At 45.1% G+C, this 26,867-nt stretch overlaps 2 protein-coding genes across 2 annotated transcripts in view; both read right to left on the reverse strand.

The window, feature by feature from the left end:
* Window positions 1-209: 209 nt before the first annotated feature.
* LOC311585557 (Golgi apparatus membrane protein TVP23 homolog B) lies at window positions 210-17,132 on the reverse strand. Its single transcript, XM_084760929.1, has 7 exons — window positions 16,990-17,132; window positions 14,892-14,974; window positions 12,417-12,561; window positions 10,883-10,972; window positions 9,801-9,932; window positions 3,801-3,929; window positions 210-1,762 (listed from the first exon to the last, which is right to left on the reverse strand). Exons 1-7 carry the CDS (start codon window positions 16,999-17,001, stop codon window positions 1,736-1,738), a joined length of 618 nt encoding a protein of 205 aa, XP_084617055.1. The 5' UTR covers window positions 17,002-17,132; the 3' UTR covers window positions 210-1,735.
* A 1,799-nt stretch (window positions 17,133-18,931) lies between these two features.
* Window positions 18,932-26,867, reverse strand: part of FBXW10B (F-box and WD repeat domain containing 10B) — a 33,932-nt gene continuing 25,996 nt past the window's right edge. Inside the window, exons 11-14 of the mRNA XM_084760869.1 lie at window positions 25,447-25,605; window positions 24,005-24,234; window positions 22,995-23,117; window positions 18,932-19,884 (exon numbers count right to left, since the gene is read on the reverse strand). Coding sequence (XP_084616995.1) covers window positions 19,085-19,884; window positions 22,995-23,117; window positions 24,005-24,234; window positions 25,447-25,605 — 1,312 coding nt within the window. The 3' untranslated portion in view covers window positions 18,932-19,084. The remainder of the gene's footprint in view (window positions 19,885-22,994; window positions 23,118-24,004; window positions 24,235-25,446; window positions 25,606-26,867) is intronic.

The following is a 26,867-nucleotide window of genomic DNA, read 5'->3' on the forward strand; positions in this document are numbered from 1 at the left end:
TAAACTTTTTTGTTTTGTTTTTCGAGACAGGGTTTCTCTGTGTATCCCTGGCTGCCCTGAACTCTCTTTGTAGACCAGGCTGGCCTTGAACTCACAGAAATTCACCTGCCTCTGTCTCTGAAGTACTAGGATTAAAAGTGTGTGCCACCAAACCCGGCTCTGCATTAAACTTTTAAAAGAAAATAAATAAATAAAATCCACACATCTAATGCTTTGTAAACTGCAGCTTTATATAAATATAAATGTATACACCTGCCAAGCTACACTCTAAAAGGACCCATTCAATAAGCAATACATTTAAAATGTCAACTATGGACAAACGGATTCACAACATAATCTAAAGATTACAACAAAATTTACAGTATCTACAAAAGAATTCAGCTGCCTATAATAGTTTACATTTGGTTTAGTCTATAGTATATTGTTTTGTCTTAGGAAATATCTTTAATACAAATATGTGATTTACAATATCCATTATAACAATAAAAATAAATTCATAGTGTTTTATAGGCATTTATTATGCCAAGTATTTAAACAATTACTCTCATTATTGCATAAGAATAATATTCTTATTAATAATATTTGATTAATGCAAGGACCACTAAGATTTCTGACAGTTCCAGAGTGACCTATGGCCACAAAGAAAAACAACTGCAGCAGCCCCTGGGTATCTACCACAACTACAAAGACCCACTCATGTCAAAGGAACCTTGAGTAAATTACCAAATAAAAACAAAATTTTAGAAATTGGTTAGCACTACTGCCCAAATTTGGCTTTTACTTGCTTTATGTAAGTCCAGGATAAGGAATTTCACCATAAAGAGCACATTAAAATAACTTTATAATTCTAATAAACCAACATGTTCACCCTTAGCACTGAATCAAAACTTACTTCTAAGAACAATGTACAGAAATGCTCTGCAAACACAGATTTGAGACAGACTGAACACCTCGTCCTACAGTCTATGGATCAAAATGTGAAGATCCATCAAGTGTGTGAAGGACACCTGAATTTGGGATGTGCTGCTGTTACAGGCTGTCTCTACTTACACACACCACAACGCAAACTCCGACACTGTGTAGTGAGAGTTTGGTGTCTTTAAAAGCCCAGTTATGTGCATTTTTGTTTTAAACCCAGGTATGGGATAAGAGGCTGCTTCATAACAGGTGATTATAATTTGCCTCGTGCACTAGCAGGGGCGTTTGGAATTCTGGGAACTCTTGAAAAGGTTTAAATGCCAGAGCCCAGAGAGGGACAAGGGCACGGCAAAGAGGCAGCTCCTGCTCCTGGTTGCTGCGGTTACAGTTTGGCCAGTAGTTGTTTGAGATACTCGGACGAAGTAGACTGGACTTGCTCCAAGGAACCCAACAGCCCTACTCAGCAGGAAGTAGTCTAAAGAAGTCTATGCCCCCTTTCCTCTCTATCCTTTCTCGCCTGCCTAGTGTGGGGAGGGGCTGGAATAGGTTAGGGTAGATCAAGGGTTGAAGAGAGGAAGAGGTGTAGGAACCCAATAAAGTAACAAAAACAAGTGTGACTACAACACGGTCTCCAGAAACACCTACTTTCTAGTCCCAAATGGTTTAAGATGAAACCAAGTTTCCTTCTTTTAAATAAGCTTTTAAGTGACAAAATAACACCCCCCCCCCCCCGACTCTGCAACACAGACTGAACTCTAAACACCAAGAATCTTGTCCGTTGTCCCCAGAGTCCACGACACACAGACTTCACCTTCACTCATGAAGTCTGGTCATCTCCAGTGTTCTGCAACAGAGAAAAAAATTGCTCCTTAATATCAACGTTATTTCACCTCATATACCATGGAATTCACAGTACCAGACCAAGGAAAACCACTGCGTTTGCAGTAGTGCCAGTTCCTACACTACAACACATTATTATTATTATTATTATTATTATTATTATTATTATTATTATTATTATTATTACTATTACTACTACTACTACTACTACTACTACTACTACTACTACTACTACAGCATTCATGCTTAAAAAGCAGACACAATGTAGCAGAAAACCTGTGGATTCCACCATCTACTCAGATCTGCAGCCTGTCATATTAAGTATATTAAGCGTTGCCAGATTTCATGAGATAAAACATTAATATTATACCAGGCCCAAGGTTCAATAGCAAAGTCCCTCCAACTTAAAACACTGAATATCATAGGGGAAAGACTGATACATTAAAGCTAAAAGCCGCCACATCAGGTGTGGTGACACACACCCCTAATCCCAGCACTAGAAACAGGTAGAAACAGGTGGATCTCTATGAGGTTCAGGGCCAGCCTGCTACATAGAAAGTTCCAGACCAGCCAGGGGTACATAGTGAGACAATGTCTTAAAAACAAACAAACAAAAAGAAAATCACACAATACTAGCATACACAACACGTAGACCATAGCATGAGCCATGAAAAAATCCAACAGTGAAAATCATGTCTCTCTTAAGATGGCTGCCCCCAACACACACACACACACACACACACACACACACACACACACACACACACACACCAATAAACAAGTGTAACTTTAAAAGACTATTTGTTTCCCCTGCTCCTTATCTTCTACAAAGGAAAACTGTGAAGGACGATGAAAAGAATACATTTCTAGAGCACAGGGGCCGGCAGGCTCTGCACTCCTGAGCAAGTGACGTCACCGTCGGGTGTTCTGTTACCCAGTGTAATCCTCAGACATCAATGTGTTAGCAACACTAACCATGTCGCCATGCCCACATGTGCTGAATAAGAAGCCTCACTGGTGGCATCTGAGAGCCCTGTCCTTTCTAACCCTGCTACGGTATTCACATAAGATCAGTAGCCTTTCCCAAGACATTTCACCAAACCTGTCAATGTCCCTCTAAAAACCTCGACTTCAACCATCATATTGGGGAACCATAAAATAACGAAACTGCGGGGACTGGAGAGATGACTCGGTAGTTCAGAGCACTGGCTGCTCTTACAGAAGGCCAGGGTTCACTCCTAGCATCCACATGGTGGCTCACACCCACCTACAGCTCCAGTCCCAGGGGATCCCTCTGGATGCCTTCACCTAGCTCCCGTGGACACCAGGCATGAGTGTGGTACATAGACCCACATGCAGGTAAAATATTCACACACACCCACAAAAGAATAATTCCAAAAATAAATAAATAAACCTTGTGTTCGGGGGGGGGGGGGGGGGGGGAATCAAAGTACTTTAAAGCAGTACAAATGACAAGGTCTTGTTTTTCAGTTTGTTTGTGCCTATAAACCCTAAAACCAAGCAATATACACCCTACAAGAACTTTCATTTAAAGCAGCCATAATTAATGAAAAGCAATTGAACTTGAAATAAAATGAGTGATTGCCAATGATAGTTTATTTCTCTTGGCTTCAAAACAACTTTAAGAGCTAATGATACATTTCTGAAATGTCCTAAGAGCCTCCAAAGAGCAAGTGGAACATCTCTGTCGCTATCTCATGCTTAAACAGTTGCATATCTTAAAGAGCTACAAAGCATTTGGTGGACTGCAGAGATGGCTCAGCAGTTAAGAGTACCTACTAGTCGCTCTTCCAGAGGACCCAGTGTTTGACTCCCAGCACCTGCAGCACAGCTCACAACCATCTGTAATGCCCTCTTCTAGCCTTGGTGGGTACTGCACACATGGGGCTCTCAGACATAAAGGCACAGTATACTTTTTTTTTTAATGAAATAATTTAAAAACAAGCATTTGTTAAAAAGTAAACTCTACAGGAGTCCGCCATTATTGTATCAGTCGCAGAGCATATCAAGAGAGCACCTACTTGTCGTAGAAACTGCTTTCCAAGATACGAGGTAGCCATGCTGGTCAAGTTCTTCTTGCTGCCCACTTTACACCGGATATAACCATACAGGTTGGCACCTTGCAGCACCACACCCATGATCACCACAGCCTGGGGGAGGGGAAACAATAGTTACCAGCCCAAAACTGACTCTTCCCTGGGCCTTTAAACCAGACAAGCTAGACTGTGGGAGAAAGGGAAGTGCTGCGCGTCAGAACTTGAACCGATGAGACTCCTTAGCCTGCGGAAGAGGCTTCACCCATGCTACTCTGTAGAAGGCCCCAGATCATTCACCAAAGTCGTCATTTTCATTCCTATTTGTTTTAGTCACTCTTGTGTTGCTGTGATAAAACACCATAACCACGACACAGACAAAATAAAGTTTATCTTGGCTCATGGCAGATGGCTTATGGCAGATGGCTTATGGCAGAGGGTTAGAGTTCATAATGGCGGCTGTAGCACACGCTGAGGGCTCACATCCTAAACCACAAGCCCAAAGTGGAGAGCAAAGTGGGAGTAGGGTGAGGCCTTGCTCTCCAAGCCTGCACCCAGTGACACACTTCCTCCGGCAAGGCCACAAAGCAGAAGCCCCGCCAAGCAGCACTGCTAACTGGAGGCTAAGCATTCATCCAAACCACGACACACACTGTCTCCTCCTCTCTCTCTCTCTCTCTCTCTCTCTCTCTCTCTCTCTCTCTCTCTCTCTCTCTCTCTCTCAAGCTGAGCAGAGTGAGCAGGTCAGGAAGGCCTGTGCTGCACACTGCTAAGTGCATGTCAGACGGCTTATAGAAAGGGAACAGGCTGCTCTCCCACGGCAGGAAAAACACACTGTGCAAAGCTGCTTGGCCCTGGGGCCACCATGACATGACCTAGACCTGAGAGGAGAGAGAAGACACATGCCTGCTCTTCAACATGATTACAAAAGGCCTAACCAACAAGATGGCGTGCTAAAGTTAAGTACTCTACAAAAACCAGCAAGTGATTTTTGTAAAGAACATGATTTATGGCCAAATCAAGGTCTGTTACTGAATTCTATTGTTTCTCAGTTCTACAACTTTTAGTCCCAAAGTAGCCACAGGCAACATACAAGCAGACCAAGCTGTGCTTCGTTAGCAGGGCACGTGAACAGGCATCAGGCTGGACTTCGGCGCTAGCCCTTGCACTACAATCCTACTATCAACAAGCATGGGGAGGAAAACGCTGACCTCTGTGGAAAAACAAAACAGCTACCCAGGGTGTTGCTTTCCAAATCATGCTCTCTTTAACCTGCAGCAAGCGGAATAGCTGGTTTTAAGAAAGATTTAAGTGTTCAACTAAAAAGTTGGTTAAAATTTTAGTAAAAGGAGTAAAGGGAAGAAGGAAGCATCCAGGAGGGAGGGGCTGAGGGGGACCTATCAAAGCTCAAGATGTATTTGAATTAAAGTTGTTTGTTTGTTTGTTTGCTTTGGTTTCTGGTTTGTGGAGACAGAGTTTCTCTGTGTAGCCTGGGCTGTCCTGGACTCCCTTTATAGACCAGGTTGGCCTTGAACTCACAGCGATCCACCTGCCTCTGCCTCCCTGAGTGCTGGGATTAGAAGCATGCACCACCATGCCCAGCTCCTGAATTAAAGTATCTTTATGAAACTTATCATTATACAATGAGCATACACCAGTAACTTCAATTTAAAAAGACAGGTATCTTTATTTTTATGGCTGAAGGCCACCAGGATCTCACAACGATACTCAGATTAATACAACAGTATTTTTACAGTGATGTTCATTAGGGAAACTGGCCTGTAACTCTTTTTCTTCATTGGGTCTTTATGTGGTTTAGTATCAGAATAACTGCGGCTTTATAAAAAGAATTAGCCAATGTTCCTTCTGCTTCCATGTTATGGAATCACTGGAGGAGTACTGGCATTAAATCTTTTTCTTTGAAAGTCTGGTAGAATTCTGCACTAAAACAATCTGGCCCTGGGATTCTTTGGTTGGAGACTTTTATTTTTTTATTTTTTCAATATTTATTTATTTATTATTATGAATACAGTATTCTGGCTGCATGTACACCAAGAGGGCATTAGATCACATTATAGATGGTTGTGAGCCACCATGTGGTTGCTGGGAATTGAACTCAGGACCTCTAGAAGAGCAGTCAGTGCTCTTAACCATCTCTCGAACCCAGTTGGAGACTTTTAATTTCTGCTTTTACTTTAGTAGGGGCTACAGGCCTATTTAAATTGCTATTCTGGTCTTGATTTAACTTTGGTAAGTGGTATGTATCAAGAAGTTATGCATTTCTTTAGATTTCTCAGTTCAGCTCAGTTTTTAGCATATGTCCTTATTCTCTGGATTTCACTGGTAGATGCTGTTATGTCCCCCTTTTCGTTTCTAATTTTGTTAATTTGAATCTTCTCTCTCTGACTTTTAGTTTAACTAAGGGTTTGTCAATCTTACTAATTTTCTCAAGGAACCAATTTTTTCATTAATTTGTTTCATTAATTTGTATGTTTGTTTGTTCGTTTGTTTCCATTTTATTAACTTCAAAAAAGAAAGAGAACAGTATGTATATAAACCTGAAAATAATCAGCCAAGTAGGGAAATGTTGCAAAATGACCTGACTACCTCAAAGGTAGTCTGAAAGAACTCTCTTTATTAAAATAGAAAGAAAAAAGAAGCAGAACTTATACTTTGGGCTCTCATCTCAAGTTTCATGGAAATGCACAGAAGACTAGAGACCATTACCAGACGCCTAAGGAAACATAGAACTTCACATCTACTTCAGTGGCCTCCAGCAACTCTCCAAGTACACACCAGATGCTCCTGGGCATTATGTGCCAGCCTGCCAGGGGCAAACCCACTTGCAGATGGAGGATGGGTCCTGCTACAGCATCAACTGTAGTAAGTGAAAACAAATTTTACAATGTATTTCTAAGCTGAAGGTGGACAGTGAAGTCACACATCACCATCAACAAGTAGGTTTTTAAAAATTATTCTAATTCTGTGTATGTGTGTGTGTGTGTGTACATGTGCATGTGTCTGTGCATATGTGTGGGTACACATGCATGTAAAGGCTCAAGTCAACAGTATTTTTCTCACTCACTCTCCACCTTACTCTAAACAAAGTCTCTCACTGGCTCCAGAATTTGCTAAGTTGTCTAGACTGACTGGGCAGTAAGCCCTGGGGAGCAATCCTCCTGAGACTAGAGGTACGCATGCTACACCCGCCTTTTATGAGGAAGCTCAGGATTGAACTCAAGTCCTCGCACTTAAACAGCAAGCACTTTACCACCTGAGCCCTTCAGCCCACAAGTAGATGTTTAGGAAAAGCAAATCAACCAGTTGACACAGAGAAGAGAAAGGGCCAGTCTGGTACCACTCTGCAAGAAGCTCCAACAGAAATAAACTAATGACTGTCACCTTGCAACTCACAGAGAAGCACAAAGGCAAAGGACATACACAGCTGTAAGAACTGACACTCCTGGAGCTGGGACCACGGCAGAAGCAGAGGCTCAGAAAGTGGTCACAACAACTGGAAGATGAAAATGCCACTCCCTGGGAGAAGGTAAGACTCACCTGAGCTAGGCAAGGAAGCAGAGGCTGGCTGCACTCCTCACACCTGTGTGTGCAGACCACCAACCACGGCATTTCAATTCAGACTCATGGCAGTGGCGGTAAGCCTCAGTTAAGTGCATGGAAAACCACCAAGAACGCCCCACAGGACCGCACATGGGCAAGGTGCTCTACACAAGTGAGCATCCGCAAAATGGACAGGGAAAAAGGAAAACCACTCCACAAAGCCCCAGCAGCAGACAGCAATGCAGCACACTGCCAAAGACAGGGCAGAATCCATGCTGGAGGGAGACCTGAAGCTGAGCGTCAAGGCACGTGAAGGTAAGCTGAGCGCAAGAGATGAGGCTGACAGCGGGGGCGCCCCTCACCTGCTGCAGCTGCCGTCACCTCCACTTCCCACCACTCCTGACATCAGTACTCGTTAGTGCCTGTCAATCACTCCACCAGAACAGGAGTCTGCAGGACAGGTACCTTGCTTGTCTAGTTGTCCTGTCCCACTCCCCAAGCAGCTGACAGACGGAGAACTCTTAAAACACTTGCTGACCAAATAAATAGAAAACATGAAAGACAGTGACAGAAACACATAAAAATGACCCAAGATAGAGAGACAAGTAGTATCTAAGAATCAGACAAGTGAAAAAAACAGTAAAATTAATCTAAATTAAAGGTTTGACAAAAGCTAGTTTTCCTGTTAAAGCAAAACATGAGCTTGCAGAGTGAATGGGCACAGAGTAACAGAAAGGCTGGTACACAATGAGTAGACATGTTCTGCCTGTGACGCTTAAAAGTGGGAGAAGAGGAGGGAGGGAGGGAGGGAGGGAAAGAGAGAGAGATGATCAAAGAGGAAAAAAAAGACTCATTATTGGCATGGAGGTTAGGTTTTTTTTTCTCTTGAAGACTTGGTAGCTTAAAAAGACTGGAGTAACCGGAGCAAGCTATCCTTCAAGGCTAGAGACATACTCTATGGCATAAACAGCTACAGGAGAATAAACTTACAAGTCATTTTTTAAAACGTCACTCCACAGTGGAATGTAGCCAAGCAAACAACAAAAGAAGCTTCAATAAATGGATTTGCGAATCAATGCAGATAAAGGCAGATCTAGTCAGGAAAGTGCCTGCCAAGCACACACACAAAACTGAGCTCAACTTCCCCGCAGTGGCACACGCCTGTAACCTCAGGCTGGGAGGCAGAGCCTTGGGATCACTGATGAAGAAACAAAGCAGCCACCTGAGGCTGTGTTCCATCTTCCACAAGCACATGTGCACACACCTCTGTGCTGCCACAAGCAGAGCAGGACCAAAGAATCAGAAAGCACTTTAAAGGGCAACAAAGTAACATAAGAACAAACTAAATTGGAAAAAAGACAGGGACAGAGGCATGTTTCTTTTCATCTACATCAAGCCTTCAACTCAGTGGGTCTCAACCTGTGAGTCTCAACCCCTTTGGAGGTCACATATCAGCTGTTTTACATTACGACTCATAACTAGCAAAATTCCGGTTATGAAGCAGCAACAAAATACTTTTATGGTAGGGAGTCAATCACCACATGAAGACCCTTCATGAAAGGGCTACAGCATTAGGAAGGCTGAGAACTACTGCTTTAAGTCAATACAATATCTAAGTGCAGTACTCAGAGTGCTAAGAAAAGCACTATGTCCAAATTAAAACCACAACTAATCAAGATCCACAAGTGAGAAAATATGAATGCTGTCTCCTCTATCACTACAGCAAATCTAGAAACACTGACTACATCTCCTATTTGCAAAAGATTATGATACAAATATAGAAAGATGATTACTAAAGTAAAAGCAGAGAACGCCCACATCCTACCAGGAACATACGAGTGTACACACACAAAACCAAGTTGCTGCAGCAAAACAGGGGCAGGGGACACTAAAGCCTCAGAGCAGGGACCTGGCTAAGGCCACAGTGCAGGAAGTCTGTGCATGTCACGCAGTAAACCTAACTGTCACAGAGACAAGCCTCCCGGGCTGGCTCAGGTGACAGGCTGCATCCTTGAGACACAGCAGGAATAGTATTTCTGGTTCACATCCTCTCTCATCCTCCTAACTCCCAGAAGCAAGGACAGCAAGTGGCAGCAACAGTGACAATGAGCTCAAGCTGGGCCACCCCAAGGGTCGTCCTGACCCAACTGGCGTGAGGCCAACACACGACTGACAGTTGTTCTAAGCTCCTGGGGTCTGGGATGAACTACTAGCCACAATAAGTAAGCAGAAGAGGTTTCCAACCAGAGTTCCTTTAAACGACCACAACAGCCACTAATACCATGGAAACTGCACCCCAGTACTCAGGGACAAACAGAGTTGAGGACTAAAACTCGGAAACACAACTTGGAGCCACCCACTGAGGATAGGCCTGACGCACGGGTCAGATGGTGGCTAGCTACAGTTACCCTGAGCGCTGCTACTCACCAGCCACTTCACCCTGAAGGAGAAGAGTGCACTAAAGGCGAAGATCACCCACAGGACTGGGCAGGCGATGAGGCCTAACCAAAAGATTCTTGACTCAGCCTCAGACACGGTTGTGTTATCTTGAGGAGTCGACTACGAAGACAAATGATACAAACATCAGATCAACCACTGATAGCAGGTTACCAGTAAGTTTCTTTTTAAACAGAAAACACATTGCACTCAAATTCAAAGACAGAGGCAATCCAAGTCCCAAGTTAGACCCAAAACAAAATTTTTTTTTAAATTAGTGGTTCTACCACTAAACGGCCTTAATAGAGGAATTGGTATACTTTGTTTTGGATCAAGAATTTTGCACGCTCACAGCCGTGAAACTCAATTCTTCTTGCACTACAGCTGTTTATTCGTAAGAAGGCTCCGCCTGCCTTTCTAGGTGAGCTGAGGGAATCAGAGTCATCTCGGAGATGTCAAGTCTCCGCCAAACCCAGGAACTGGTGAGGGTGGCGCTGTTTCCGAGGCAGAACTGATGTCAGGAACACAAGCTCACTGAGCCCAACGCTGCTTTCTGAGAAGTATTACTTGGGAGGGCTCTTCCAAGCAGAGGGCAAACAACTGAACTGGTAGTGCTGCCTAGGTTCTGATCCTCTGTCTCCCAAAACATTTCCACAAGAAACGGAAGGTTCACTAATAGGAAGCAGGGTGATGTAAAACAAACAGGCTCCCCACGACTCCTGAGGGCGCCAGCTTAAAGAGCAGACTCATCACTCTGACTCTGTACCCAGTTGCAATCATCTTCCTGACAAGTAGGAAATGACCGTGGGAACAAAGACAGAAAAAGTGGAGGAAGCGGCTGCTCAACACAGGCGGGTCTAAGGTGAAGCCCAGTAGAGCAGCAAAGCTGGGGGCCGCCAGGACTTCCATCAGCAGGCTACAGGAAATTTAGCTCGCCCTGCTCTCAGGAGCCTGGCCTGTGTATGCTGTCTGACTTAGCACTAACAGGGCAGGTGATATGCAGCAGTGCTTTCGATCTTGGCTCCTCGGCTTTTGGTACTCAGGGAGAACCTGCACACACTTTATCAGTTTACCTTTCTGGACTCAAACACCCAATGGCTCTTTCCATCCTCATCGATATGATTCCACCAACGCAGGCCAACCATTAGTCTACCTGTGACATTCTGGGAAAGAGTAATATGAACACGCATTTTTAAAGCATCATTTAATGCATTAGAAATCCCATCTTATTTCACAGAATTCTTCAGTTCTCCCCAGAGTAGCCAGTTAACTCCTATGCACCAGGCCTGGCTAAAGACTAAACAAAATGGCCATGCCAAGATCAGGATGCATGGAGCTTACAGGACAAACAAGTATACCCAGAGCACTGCCCTCTCTTCTCCCTAAGATGGAACTCTTGTCTTCCTCCAAATCTCTAATTCTTTCCTAGGTCTTCCCTTCCCCCTTTCTAGTTTTAATTTTAATATGGGGTTTGTTAGGGTCACTATTGCTGTGAAGAAACGCCATGACCGAAGCAACCTGGGGATGAAAAGGGTTACTCAGCTCACACTTCCACATCACTATTCATCATCATCAAAAAAGAAGTCAGGGCAGGAACGGATGCAGAGGCCATGGAGGGGTGCTGCCCACTGGCTTGCTCCTCATGGCTCGCTCAGCTGGACCACCAGCCCAGGAAAGGCAACACCCACAATGGGCTGGGCCCTCCTTGATAAATTACTAAGCGAATGCCCTACAGGCCTGCCTACAGCTCAGTATTCTGAGGTCCCCCTCTCTGATAGCTCTAGCTTGCGTCAAGCTGACGTAAAACTAGCCAGCACAGGTTCTCGTGGCCCTAGCTGACCTAGAACTCACTATGTAGACCACGCTGGCCTTGAATTTGTGGCCCTTCTGCTCCTGCCTCCCACATGCCAAGATTACAGGCGAGCACCACCATGCTGTCCTAAGCCCCTGTTTCTTCTAATCCTACATGGCCACGTTTCTTTGTGTTGCTGTGATGTTATCTTTGCTACTTTTATCTAATGTCACTGTTTCAGCTAAATCTTTTTGGTGAGAGTTTGATTTCGACCCAATCTCAGAATTCTAATCTTTAGAATGGGATCTTAACTAATACTCATTTCCTCAAGAGTACAGTATTTACTACTGAAACAAATGTGCTTTTACTTCCAACCCCATTTGTAAGGATCAAAAATGCCCCAGGGAGGCAAACTTGCCCCTGGCTGAGGGAGACTGACCCCAAGTCCCAAGAAGCCCCCCATCCCCACCCCATGGGAGCTTTTGCAAAAGAAAACAAAAAACACAAACAAGACTTCTTCTTAAACAAACTATGTTGAAACTTTACATAGAAACTTTTCCCCAGAATACTCATAAATAGCATCAGAATAAAATCTGTAGATTCTATGGCTGCTGGCGCTAGTTTGTAGCTTGGCACACGGCACCACAGCTGCGTAGTGTTCATGTGACCAGGTGCACCCAGCACTACAACACAAGGAAGGCCTGTAGGAGCAGATGAATTAACACCAATCCAGAACACTATCCCGTTCCCTTCAATTTATCCATTATTTGAATTCATATTAAATACAATTTTAAAATAAAAATAACAGAACCTACCTTCACTGCCCAAAAGTCACATGACAGCAACAAGATAATTGTCACCATACAGGCAATGAAGCTGCTGCTGAGCAACTCGCAGAGGAGATAGACTCCAAGCGCACTGACCCGAAAGAACAGATGGAAGAAGGACGCCACCGGGTGCCTAAAAGGCAAGGCACAGCACACAGTCACATCCTACTGCCGCGCTGGCAGAGCCATGACCATGAAATAACGGGAGAACCAGGGAACAGAAAGCATACAGCGTATCCTTTCTTAAGTCTCCACCACTAAACTAGGTTCTATTGTCGCAAGAAAATGGAGTGTAAACCTTCAAACCACATAGCCAGAACCTTAGCAGCTTAGGTTATCTAGTCACTTCAGCATTAAGACGAAGTCACCACGGGCAGCTTTGTCTCTTCCTTTCCCTCTCTTTTTACCTGCTCTTTTACACACAGGGTCTCACTATAGCCCTGGCTGCCCTCAAATTCATACTCCTCCAGGCCTCACCTCTGGGATTACACACATGCATCGGCATACATGCATGTATGTATTTTGCAAAACTGCTTCACTGGCAAATAATTCAAATGCCACACAGTTTGTCTACAAATCAGTGTTTTTTAATATATTCAGCTGTGTGACATCACCACAATCAATTTAACAATATTTTATTACTCCAAAAAGCAAGTCTGTCCCCACTGGCAATCATCCCTCCTTTATTCTCCACTCCCTCAGCCCTAAGCAACCAACCATCTTTCTGTCTCTATAGATTTACCCAATATAGACATGCCATGTAAGTAAAATCACACAATACTTTGTCTCCTGTAACCAGCACCTTTACTTAGCACAACGTTTTCAAGATTCAAATAGAATTTTACTTAAATTAATTTCTTTAGAGAAAAGATGTTTAGATGTACATTTCATTTTGTGCTACTTATACAAGATATAATTCTGAAATTTACAAAAGAAAAAAATGTATCTACAAAAACTATAATCCCCTTGTTTTTGTGATTGTTGTCTCTTTTTTTTTTAAGCTGAGAACTGAACCCAAGGCCTTAAGCTCTATACTGAGATGAGCCCATCCCCTACAGAAATTATATAAAGAAATGGTGCATTCTCAGAAAACAGCAGTCAGCACAGACTTTAAAACATCAGTATTCAAATAACTGATTTCCAAATTTGCTCATTTGAAAGCTCAGTGTTGAACAACATTTTTCATGCCAACTACCTAGCCCAAGTTACCTCTGCCTCACTACGTCAAATCAACAACATCTAACTCACAAGCATGTCTAACTGTAAAAGAAACTTTTATTTGCCTGATTTAACGATCGTCTTGGAGACTCGCTGCCTCAGTCAGCTAGCCTAGGCCTAGTCCTGGAAGCTTCTAGCCTCCGTACAATCTAATCTAGGCCTAGAATGTTTTCAGCCTCTGAGACTTACTGCTGAAGCTCACCACCCCTAATCGCTCTTTCTGAGCTCTGGCTGACTGGGTCAGTTCAGCGGTTCTGGCTCAAAACTCTTTTCTAACCTGACTGATTCAAAACTGGCTTCTCTCTAGGCTCCTGACTGAATTGCTCTGCTTGGCCTCAAACTGACTCCAGCAATCTGCTCTAGTCTTCCGGCTCCTCCTCATTCTCTGGCTTGCTCTTTCTTCCTCCTGTCTCAGTGAAGCTCTCCAGTAAAGCTGCCTCCTCTCTCCCTCTCTCTGTGCTGCTCTCTTAAATCGACTCTCTCTGCCCTGGTGTCCTCATGAGAACTGGGCATATCTTGCTCTACCACATCTTTCTCTCATTCATCTCTTTGTCTGCCTCTCAATTAGACATCACTTTCAAACACGGGTGCTTCCTTCTACAGACTAACTTTACCTTCACTGTTTGGGAATAAGGATGTGTACTAAGAGCTCATCCGTATTCCAGCCAGAGTAGCCAGGCTGGGAATAAAATCCTCTACACTTAACCTACTCTGCCTTGGATAACCCCATGGGCTCATTTTAAACCACAGACTCCTCCCCCTCCCCAGGGGGCAGTACTGGTGTGAGAGGTGCTAGAAACCTTAGGAGGTGGGCCTAGCCAGGAGGAGTGGGTCACCTAGGGCAGGTTACAGTTCTCCCTGTTTCTAGGCTGCCACAGGAAAGCCGTGTTTTTCCATTACACCTTTCTGACACAATGTCCTGAATCACCATGGGCTAGAAGCAGAGCCAAACAGAAATGGTGACCATGCACTGAAACTTCCCACTGAAACTATCTCTCTTTGGTTCTGTCAGATGTTTTCTCGTATCACGTAGTGGGACAGGGAGCTGGGTGTGGTAGCGCACATCTTTAATCCCAGCACTAGGTGGACAGAGGCAGGCGCATCTCTATGAGTTCCAGCCCACCCAAGGCTACACAGTGAGACTGTGTCAAAAGAAAAAAAAAAATCAACACAAATCCCATCGGCTAGCACCAACATGTGGACAGAACAGACGGGTAGTAACACAGCTCCACCTCAACCTGGTACCTGATTTTGGGTTTTCTTGTTCTATTGGTTGTCTCCTCTTCTGCATCAAACAGTGAGACATCTTCAGTGTCCTCATTACTGTCCTATTAGGAAATTAAGTATGTATAATTAAAAATGAAATTCAGTGTTTGTATGTCTACTACATACAAACCTACACAATCCTCAAAATGGAAGGTAAAACCCGAGTTACAGCTACCAGGAACCCACAGCCTAGAGGAAATAGGCACCTGCAGATCCTCCAGCCCAACTCCAAACACCTGGGAATTACCCATGAAGTCTAACAGCCACCTAACACACCGGACTGAGCCCCGAAAGAACACTGGGGAGCACATGACGCCCCTGAAGGCTGACAGCTTTGCCAGCTACTCTTCCCCAAGTCACAGAGAAAAGTGAAGCTACCGGGGATGTGCTGAAATGGTTTCTGGCCCTGGCTCCTTCAGAAAGTCATGTGCCTGAATCCTGTTTCCAAGACTTTCCACTGTGCTTTCTCTTCTTATCTGAGGGCTCAAGGACTTGTTACATCATTTCTTCCCACTTACGCTTTCAACTAGGTCTTTCTAATTAATATATAAAATCCTTCACACCAGAGTGAGGATCCTGGAAGAGGATAAAGCGCTCCCAGGCTGTTGGGATGAAAGCTAAGATTCTCCTGTGAACTCAGAACCGCAGGGGGGGGCGAGGAACTAGAGCTGATGACACAGAATTAAAATACAAGTATGCACAATTGTTTCCAGAACAATGCATGGAGTGACATCAGAGGTGGTACATGTGGAGTTTTTACTTCTTTAAAGATAATATGAACACAAGTGTAGCCCTTTGTGCCTGTAATCCCAGAATTTAAAAGGTTGAGTCAAGATGGGTATCATCAGTTAATGACAGGTGAAATAGGAGAAATTAAAGCATAGCTTTGTGCTAACATAAACACGTTTTTCCTAAAGAGGAGGTAGAGAGGCAATAACCAGGGCAACAACCGCTGAACACCTTCCAGTAAGCAAAGGTGAAGCTAACGCATTAGCTGCCACCCAAGAATTGAGTACCACAGAATCCACAGAAGAACCTGTCAGTGGTTATGAGCAAAGACGAGATCAAGGAGGGAAGTGGTATGAAAATTCATCTGGTGGCTGTGTCTCAGTGAAATACAAAGCAACATTATCAGACAAAAGACAAGGCAATAAATATTTGGTTTTTTTTTTTTTTTAAGTTTACAGAAAAGTGTTAAGGCACAAGTTGCCTGGGGTAGAGACTATAAAAAGGGTCTAACGCCAGCAGTGGAAGGGCTTATCCAAGGTTCATGGTCACAGACTAAAGTGGGACCAGCTGGCATGGCTGTCTTTCCCCAGCGTCCTTCAATCTGGGTGCACCTTCAGAGCTGAGTTGAAACCACCGACGGATTTTTCTCTACTCCTCTTTTCCCCATTGTAGACGTTTCAGATCACAAATTTTAGTTGGCTCACCCTCCGACTCTTGGTATGTTACCATACCTTTGCTATTAAGATCCAAAAATATATTGTTCCCCAACCTAACCCCTCCCCTCCCCAAGCCCTTGGCAGAGCCTCAAACACCCCAGCCCCAACCTAACAACGAACAGGAAGAAAACTATCTGATAAAATCTAAACGTGAGCTCGCAGTAAAATCACAAAGGAAGAAAACATTACATTTACTAATCCCTAGCAGAAAGCCAACTGGCTACAACGACCCTCACAGGCACAAATGTGATAACCATCAAGGCTATCAATGTAACAGCGTGGTAACAGCTCTCCTCTCCGGACAGGAGCGCCCCGCACTTGAGAGTCAGAGCAGGAGCGACGCCTACATGCCATCCGGGTGGGCTGCGGAAAGACCGGTTACCCCGACCTCACACCCAGAGCTTCCACGCCCGCTGGAGACCCACCTCTCCATAGCATCCCTGGCTCCGCGCCTCCCGGGTCATCGGTCCACCTGAGCCCTAGGAGCGCACAGAACCATCTAGTGACAACTGGCCCCGCACTCCCGCCCACCCAGCCTGCCGGCACACGGCCATAACAGCTTCAGGGGATGGGGGGCGGGCAAGAACCCGGGCCCCAACTCAAGCGCCCGCACCGACTTCGCACTCCCTCACCTGCGACAACATGACTGCTCGACATCAATACCCCAACTTCCGGGAGCCACGTCAGAGCAGTAGCTACCAGGTCCCGCTCCGCAGCCAACGCGCCGGCCCAGCCGGAAGCCACTTGCGGGCAACACTTCCTTTTCAATGAGGCTTGTGGGTGGGAGCAACTCCCGGGACCGGAAAAGCGGTAGGCGGGTCCACTCAGGGGGCGGAGCTGCTTGGTGGGCGGGGCTAGAAGAGGGAGTCAATACAGCGGACGCGCGCGGTAGGAGGCGGGGCGTGTGGGCGGGGCCTTGCCGCAGAGGCTCTGTTGTGCGCGAGGTGGAGGTAGGCAGGGCAAGCGTGGGCGGGGCAAGAGCTGTAGCTCCTAGCAGAAGCGAAACACCTGAAGACAATGGCTAACTTAGTAGGTTTCAAAGAGAAGTTTCGTGGGTTATGAAAAGAAAATGGTTTTTGCTACCTGTGAACTACAGACTGTGAGACGTTACCACCAGCGTGGATGCCCTGAGAGAGGCGGGCTTTATTCTACAATTTAACTTTGTAAATGTATTGTAGTCTTTGTGTTTTAAATTTTAGAAATACATAAGAAAAATGTGCCCCTTGGGAGGAGTGAAAAATGAGTAAGAAAAAGGAAAAAGGACTAGCGTAAGCAATGGGGGTTACAGCTATAAAGGGCATAACCTCATTCCACGAACAGAGGCTGGTAGCGTGGGCCCGAGCACTCAGGCTTGGGGTTCAGCACCTGCCCTCTATATACCAATTATGTACCCAGTCTCTAGGTACATATTTCCTCAGTTGTAAAGTGGTAAGGATAGTGATGGCTTTACAAAGCATTTAGGAAAATGGTAGGGCAATGTTTCTAGTTTTAAGTCACCTGCTGATGGTGTGATCTTGTCTAGACCTAAAATTCAGAGAATTTAAAGCCATCTTTGCAACTGAAGTGATAGCAGTATTGGTTGTCTGACTTATGGCAGACTGTTGGAAGATTCATGCGATGCCCATGCCCACCTTTTCTAAACTGAAGGGACTGTTCACTGAACCCTGGATTTTATCTTTGCCAAAACTATTTCAAACCTAGAGTCAGTGTGGTGAAGAAACATCAGCATAACCCCCAAAGGAGGAGACAAAGCTTGGCAAGGTCATTGCACACCTTCCTGTGAAGGTGGACAGGTAGCCTATGTCCTAACCTGCTTGGAGAATGTTCTTGGCGGCCCCCTCCTGTGTTGTGGAATTATCTTTTGGTTGTTCTCACTTTTTATATGAATGCAATTTGAATTCATCACTATATTTTTAAAATGTAGAACATTCGACAAGAATCTGAATTTCTGACCTATTTGGGTTTTTTGTTTTTGTTTTTGTTTTTTCCTTTTTGTGGTAGAGGGGAAGATTTATTTGCTTGCTTGCTTTTGAAACAGGGTGTTGCCTAGCAGTACCAACAGACTAGAAGCTCAGCCCTCCAGCCTTAGCCTCTCAAAAGCTGGGATTTAGTGAAGGGGAAATTCTGGCTGACACCGTCGAGCCTCTGTGTAGGGACTATATACTCTTTGTACAGGTCCTAAATCCTTCAGTGAGCCGTATCCCTGCTAGGGAGCCCCTCTTTTCAGAATGATCTACCTCACCCCTGACACCGCCGCACCCCTGAGCATTTAAATGGTAGCCTCAATATACTTGATATTAATGCCTCTTTTTCGTAGAAGACATAAATGTGCCTCATTTTCTTCTGATGGAGTGTGTTCTGACCAGGAAAACGTCAGTGTTCTAAATACGCGTCATTCCTTTGAGCTCCCCCACCTCCTTTACCAGAACTGAGTTTTGTTCCATGCAAAAATAGGAATTTTTATATATATTATCCTGATATCCACTGTTAACAGTTTCGGGACACAGACACCTATCAGTGAACTTGCCTGCATCTCACTACATGGAATGCGGGTAGCACTCTCTCCCTGTCTCCTGTCTCCTGTGGTCTTAGTGTAACATTATCCATTCTTTGATTCATGGAAAGGTTTGTGTGAATTGCCAAAGGAATAGCAAAAGAGAGAAAGATCAAGACATCAACATTCACTTGGCTTTCTGTGTGTTGTAATGGTGATTTCCCAAGCCTGGTTTAGATAAACACATTTTGTCCAAGTTCGGGGGCGGCTGTTTTCCCTTGCTTCATGAAATTATCAATAGGCAGACCTTTGATCTTCCGAATCCACGCAGCTTTGCTGGCTTTTCCTGGGTCGACTACTTTAGTGGATTCACTGGCTTGATATTCCTTCATCTTGGCTTCCCCGTACTCTTTCTCCTCCTTAACAGTCAACAGCATGAACCCGGCGTTCATTCTGAGGGGATCAAGGGTTGTGTAGAAGCGTGGCCGTTCCTTCTTGAGAGACAGGGTGGCTGTGCCGCCTCGAGGGGCGAGCATTCGGTTTGGTTTAATGACCTGCATGCTGGTCAGGGGTCCTGTGCGGCGCAGTGCCCCATCGATTGAGCTGGTCAGTTGTTCTTCACCCCGTAAGCTGTCAGGGACCTTGGGACGGACAAGTATGGGCTTGGGGAGGGTGGACTGGACTCTGGGACTGTGCAAGGATTTTTTCAAGTTGGGCTGCAGTTTCTGGATTTCAAGGGGAATATTGGTTTGTTTCACATCTATAGGAATATTGCTGGATCGCAGCTGGTCAACTGCGTGTTGAGCTGATTTCCCTTTCAAAGACAGGACTTTCCTTGGATATGGAATTGAAGGTCCCCAGGCATCAACGACTTGAGTTTGGGGCCTGTGGGGATAGGCAAAATCTTCAGAATTATGGGTTTGTTGCAAAGCGTTGACAGTCAGAAGGAATCGATCAGGGGTCATGGGGACTTTCCAGAACTTTTTCTTTAGACGGTTGACTTCCTGTACAGGACTTTCCACGTCTTTTGCTTCTTCAAAAAGGAAACAAAAGCACATTAGCATCCCATGAAAAATAATGACCATCTGTGCATAAAAACTGAAGCTGTAGTGTGATTTATTTTGTGGGCCTTGACCTTTAAAGGATCCCCAAGTTGATAGTCAACTGTCCCTTTAAGAGAACCGCTTGACTCTATAACCTTCAATGCCCATTGCCTCTTGGACTTCTGGGAACAGGACAGGATATTAAAACGCCAGCAGAGGTTGAGAGATGGGGAGTAGGATCCAGGTAGCAGAAGAATTGGGTGAGAGAGTAGAGTTACAGAAGACATTTGGGGGGGGCGGAGTTTGAGTCGGGCTAAAGAAGACAAGAGAGTTGGTGCAGAAAAGAGACAGTAGAGCCAGGAGGAGCTGAGCTGAGCAGAAAAGACATTGTTAGGAGGCAGTTGGAAATGAACTGGGCTAGCAGATGAGAAGGCGGTTGGTGACAGTTGGCCAAGGGAAGTAAGCTGAGCAGATTGGCTACAACACTTGTTATAGTTTGGAGATGCTAGTGCTGGGGACACTGGGAGAAGGGACTGTTTAAGGACACTGTTGGGTAACGGGGGAAGGAATGATTGGGGAAAATGTTTGAAGGGGCTGGGCTGGAAACTGGGAAGGGAGCTGGCAAGGAGTTGAGAGACCTGGATATAGTTGGTAGGAAAATAAAACATTAAAACCAATTTTAAAAGAAAAAAAAAAAGCCACACATTTTATAGAAAGCCATTCTAACTGTGAGGCACACTGAGGCCTTGTTGCCCAAAAGGCATGCATCAGACATCCCAGATGGCATCAGACATGATGACAGCAGAAAGGGCTTGTTTTTTAATGACCATACAAAAATCTGCGTCAAGTGTCATAGTTTGCAGTCAGCCTATGTAATGCCAAAGTTCTACATATGTTCGGAAAAAATTACTCTCACGTCTCATTCATGACTCAGATAAAATAAGTCTTGCAGATTTATGACTTACCTACCTTGTCAACAACAACCGTCCCACAAAGGACAATTCTCATTTAATTAACCGGCTTTGGTTATGTTTCCCAAAATCGGGACTGCATTCTAAGAACGTCACTCCTACATACTGCAATATAGCCGTAGCCTGGCTAATGCTGGATTCCTAAACAGGAGTCCCCAAAATGTTTTTGAATAATAGTAATAAATGGGAAATATTCACCAGAACAACAGAATCTCTTCTACATACGACCTTATAGTCAAGGTACCTAAGACCATTAAGTTAACAAGGATGCGCTCTTGGGTACACGGATGCTTCTAGCATTCCCACTTTGACTTTTGCAATCCTTCTAGAAGCTCTCAGAAGTGGGAAACACAGACCCTTGTTTTTACAAATAGTAAAGACAAGGAGAAACCAGGTGCCTGGCCTGGAACTTTATTAACAACCGTCTGAACCTACAGCATATAGTTTGCCTTGGCCATTGGGTAGTGTCCCCAAAGGGACAGATTAGGGTGAAGTGAAACTCCAAATGTCCCCCAATCTTTACTTTGCAAATTAAACAGTGTCTTATAAAAACATATAAAACTGGGATAGTTAGCTTGTCAGAATCTTCCCCTCCCCTTCCAAAACATGGGATTTTTTTTTTCTTTTTCTTATTCTGGGTTTTTGTTGTTGGTGGTGGTGGTGGTGGTGGTGGTTTTTCTGGGAGTTCTTGTGAGATAATATATCTTGGATCTGCAAGACAATACCCATATAGAACTTCATAGCATTAACCTTGTTGTGTAATATTGAAAAGGGAGAACTGGGTTTACTGCTTACCATGGCCAACTCTGATGGACATTTTATTTGTTAATAATCACGCTTAAGGAAATGCAGCTACCATTTTTACTCAGCACGTAAGCAGATATGAGGAGCTAGACAGTGCCCAGAGCCACTACTCTGCGTGTGCTGAGAGCACGCATGGTTGTTTATGAGAGTGTAAGCTGCTTCTGTGTTTTCCAGGGTCAACCACAACAGTAACTCTCTGGTGTTTAAATGTGTCTGTCCTTTGGCTTAGCAGTTTTATTCCTAACACTTCACCTGTAGGAATGCACAAATGTGGGATGCCCATGATTAGGGCAGGCCACTAAAACTTAATTATTTGACCTACTTTGAAACCAGCCTGTTAAGGGAGTTTGTTTCAAAGGAACATTATTATTAGTCCAAAAAAAAAAACCTAGAAAAACATTAGAAAAGGTTACCAATACTTTCCAAAAACATCAAAGAAGCATTCTAGCCATAGTGTCCAACAGTACTTTTTTTTTTTTTCTGATTTTTCAATACGATTTCTCTGTGTAGCCTTGACTATCCTGGACTCGCTTTGTAGACCAGGCTGGCCTCGAACTCACAGTGATCCGCCTGCCTCTGCCTCCCAAGGACTGGGATTAAAGGCGTGCGCCACCACCACCCAGCTCCAACAGTACTTCCTAAAATCTCATTTTTGTCACTCTCCCTGTCATCTCCCTACCTCGCATACATCATACACACACAGCACACACACTTACACACTACACATGCACACCACACCACACACACTCTCACTACACACACACACACACACACACACACACATACACACCACACACACACACACACACACACACACACACACACACACACACACCACACACACACTCAGATCTCTCTCCTCTCTCAAGAAATCCCCTCCAACCAGCCTGGCCTTCTCTTCTTTCTGCTGTGCGCATTAATCCAGTTGATGCAAAGCAAGAGGGAACAGGCTGGGAGCCGGAGACAAGAAATAGGTGAGGTGCTTGGAAAGGCTTCACTCATGGCCATGAGTTAGTAAAGAGGCAAGAAACCCATCTCTCTAAGGAGGAGCAGTGGGAAACCAGTCCTCCTTCGAAGAAAGCATAAGAGTACCACTCTCAAAGAAGTAGCAGTTTGGGCAGAAAAACAAAGGGGGGAGGGAAGGAAGGAGGGAGGGAGGGAAGGAGGGAGGGAGGGAAGGAAGGAGGGAGGGAGGGAAGGAGGGAGGGAAGAAGGGAGGGAGGGAAGGAAGGAGGGAGGGAAGGAGGGAGGGAGGGAGGGAGGGAGGGAGGGAAGAAGGGGGACTAAGGGTGAGATCTTAGCTCTTACTCAATTTAAAATCTCACCAGTTAGCTTCTCTTCAGCTCCGGGCTTTTCTTCCAGATTCTCGACCAAAATATCCATGCCGCAAACAGCTCTCTTCCTACCATCCCTCTGAGGTGAGTTTGATTTTCCTTGTTCATATAGCTCTATTAACAGGATTAGATTAAGAGGAAGAGGAAACCACAGTCGTTACGTAATTCGGTTAGACCTTAGTGGTGGGGGGTACAGCAATAACTCAACTGGTTTTTTACTCAGGATACCACTGTGTGGTTTTTGCTGCAGACACTAGTAGTAGCCTGGCTCCCAGGTCTGGGTCCCCGTCATGCCAACCCCTCCAGAGGCCTTTCCTGTAGGGTGTCAAGCTTCAAGCGTTATCTGAAACTCCCAGTTTCTCCCGGGATCAGCTGGTCACTTGCAGAGTGATAGGCTTGAAGAGGACCTGTTGGTATTCTCTGTAGAGCCTAGGTCCAACTTCATGCCACAGAGGACAGGCAGAGGGAGGGAGTCCTGCTGGTCTAGCCCACGTATGCTTTGCTCTTTAGATGTCATAAATAGTGTAAGCCATGGACATGCCCCCACCTACTTATCCATACACACCTGCCCTCTACCTCTCACTGTCAGGTGCACAGATGCCCTCTCAGAGAGAGGTCTAATGGCAACCCATTCTGGAGAGAACATGTCTCTGTGTGTAGTAACTTTGTGTGTCTTTCTCTTGGGGACATCAGTAACAGGTTAATTAAATATCCTTAATAGTTCCTTCCATCTCCTTTGTTTGTTTGTTTGTTTTGTTTTGTTTTGTTTTTCGAGGCAGGGTTGCTCTGTGTAGCCTTAGCTGTCCTGGACTAGCTTTGTAGACCAGGCTGGCCTCGAGCCCACAGCGATCCACCTGCCTCTGCCTCCCAAATGCTGGGATTAAAGGCGTGCAGCACCATGCCCGCCCCGGCTGGCTCCCCCACCCCCCTCCTACCCTCCCTGCCCCCACCTCCCCACCCCCAGTGATCACCAAAATCACAGTGATCTTGCTGCTTTTTACCTGAAGACTGCTGCTTTTTTGGCTTCAGAAGAGCTCGGGACTTGGGAGGTTTGCTCGGTGAGAAGTCCGGTTTACTAATGCTAGGCTTGGAAGACACATCCCCAAGGCTGCCTTCCTCCCTTTCCTCATCCTTATTACTCTTCTTCGGCTTGCTTCTGTCTGTGCTGTACTGCCACTTTACGTTCTCAAACTGGAACATGAGAATGTTGCTGTCCGTCTGGACCACCATCCTGGAACAAAAACGACAGTGCCAACAAAGGGAGCATGGAGGCCACCAAAGCACACAGGGATGGCACTTGGGTCTTCTCCGATCCCCAGGCTGAGGGAGCTGTGGCCAGGCAACTACCTTAGGAATGGGTGAGAGAAAACAGGGGTGCATCTGGTGGGGGGAGGGGGGTTAGTTTTGTAACTGTTTTCTTTGTGAGTTAATCAGGAAAGGGGACACGTGTATTCCGATTGCTTCAGCGCTCGCGTTGGGGTACTTTTTCAGTGAATTTCTACTCCTGGGGTGCCAAGTACCTAGGATGCCCGAGACAAAAACTTAGACACTCCGCAGGCAGATGTCTGGAAATTTACTCTCTGCTTCTTTTTAAGCTCAGTATCTAGACTCAATGTTCCTGTTTTCGCCCTTGGAATAAAAACTCTCAACAGGGAAGTGTCCTTCCCTCTGCTGAGCTTCCACTCAAAGCCCCACACGCCTTCACGCCTTCACGGCATCCTCTAGGGCCTCTGGACATGGCGGACACATAAAGCTCGGTGATTTCTACTGCCTCTAAGCCTCAGCCTCACACCCCAGTGGACAAAGATGTGGAGTCCCTATTTCCCACCCCCAGTACACTTCCCATCTCCCCCTCATTTCTCTCACTTTCATCTTTTTCATTTGCACAAAGCAAGCTGCTTTCCTTCTGTGTGTCTAGATTTCCTAGAACTATAGTAAGAAGCTGAAATACCCAAAATACCATGCATGTGTGCGTGTGAGTATGTGTGTCTGTGTTTCTCTGTGTGCGTGTGAGTGTATGTGTCTGTGTTTCTGTGTGTGTCTGTGTGTGTGTATTTGTGTGTGTGTTGTACTGTAAAATTTTAACTTTTAGTGTGAACTCTGGAAAAGTGACTTGTGTGGGCTGGAGATGCTGAAGTGGAGTTTGAGGAATCAGATTCCATTAAGTCATCCTCATTAGATTTCTCTTTACTCAGACCCAAAGGCAGTCAAACAGGCTGGGCGCAGTAACACACTCAAGAGTAAACACAGTCCTAACCATGCCCTGATCACTAAGTCTGGGGCAAGAGCCAGTTAGACCCACGGGAGACTTATTTCCCTCAGCCAAACTGGAAGCAAGACCTGCTCTGCTCTGCCAATAAATCCCAAGTCCCACAGAAGAGAGAGAGAGAAAAATCACACAGTGTTGCTTATGGTTCTGCCCTCCGCACTTCCTGCCACCCACCTGTTGCCCTGATGAAAGAAGGAGAGCACAGGGTCACCTCTGGCATCGACTTTTAGCACCTTCAGACAGTTCCCGTTGAGGAAATTATAAATTCGGATCTTGCCATCTCCGCAGGCACTGATGACCCGGAGGTAGAGGAGAGACACCTGCAGCACCTCCCTGCAAGGGAACACAACAACAGGCAATACCTGCCTTCCGGAAAACTCTCGGATTTGCTGCTAGTTTGGAGCATTTATTTGTGGTTGGGAGGTAGGAGCCATGAGGTAGCGTTTTCCACCTTTTATAATTCTAGATTTAAATCATTAACCATCACTCATAGCATTCCCACCCTGCAGTTTAGTCACAGGCCACAAAGAACAGAGGTGCTGCTTCGGGTATTTAAAGGGGAGTTGGGGAGAGAGGTCTAATACATCAGATGGCCATTTGTTTTTTGGTTTGTTTTGTTTTGTTTTTTCATGGAATTTGATTCTTAGCTACTTATTTATGCTGAGAGTTGGATTTTTTTGAAAATTCCTTTTAAAGACAGTTTCTTGCATAACAGTGTTGTTACATAAGAAAGATTGGCATAAGGCTAAGGATTGTTGTTGTTGTTGTTATTTTGGTTTTTCAAGACAGAGGTTCTCTGTGTAAACCTGGCTGTCCTAGAACTCACTCTGTAGACCAAGCTGCCCTTGAACTCACAGAGATCCACCTGTCTTTGCTGCTGGGATTTAAAGGCGTGCACCACAACTGCCTAGCTCAAGAATTATTTTTATATAAACAGACATCTTAAATTTATTGACCCTCTTTTTTGGTCTTTAGTGAGTGACTTTCATTCCTTTCGATAGTGAACATCCTTGAGGGATGAGATCTGTGTCTTTTTGTGATGGCCAATGGCAAGGAGGGAACCAGGGGAAAACCCAGGTGGATGCCTCCAAAACTATCTCTCTCCAGCTACAGGGCTCACATTGGTTTGTTCAGTTCTGCCTTTTTTATTGATGGCCTTGAAAAGTTGAATTTAATCACATCAACTTGTTACAGGCAAAGCAAGCTTGTTGGTCATGGTCTACCCACCCAGATCTGCTACAGCTTGTATGTGTCCCCAGATGGTTCATGCGCTAGAATCTTGGTCTTTGAACTAGGAATGTTGAGAGAAACTTTTAAGAGATGGGGCCTAGTAGAAGCTGATTAAGTCATTGGACGCCCTGCCTCAGCAGGGATGACTGACCCAGTTCACACACATCTCCACTTAGTAGCTGCAGAGGCATTGTTAGAAGACAAGGCCACTTCATAGAGTCAGTCCTCTCTGGGTCTCCACTGAGACGCCACCAATGGGGCCCTCCCCACAGGGTGGGTAGACAGGGCTGCCTGGTATTTAGCATCCAAAACTGTGGGGTAAATAAGACTCTTTTCTTAACATCTCACCCAGCTTTGAGTAATTC

Source organism: Acomys minous (genome assembly GCF_964271855.1).
Source record: "Acomys minous genome assembly, chromosome: 16".
Lineage (NCBI taxonomy): Eukaryota > Metazoa > Chordata > Mammalia > Rodentia > Muridae > Acomys > Acomys minous.

Coding starts and splice junctions, on each gene's coding strand:
- LOC311585557 (XM_084760929.1), bottom strand. Junction 12,562..14,891: donor ACAAGAAAACCCAAAATCAG/GTACCAGGTTGA, acceptor CTTGCCTTTTAG/GCACCCGGTGGCGTCCTTCT. Junction 10,973..12,416: donor GTGACTTTTGGGCAGTGAAG/GTAGGTTCTGTT, acceptor ACTCTTTCCCAG/AATGTCACAGGTAGACTAAT.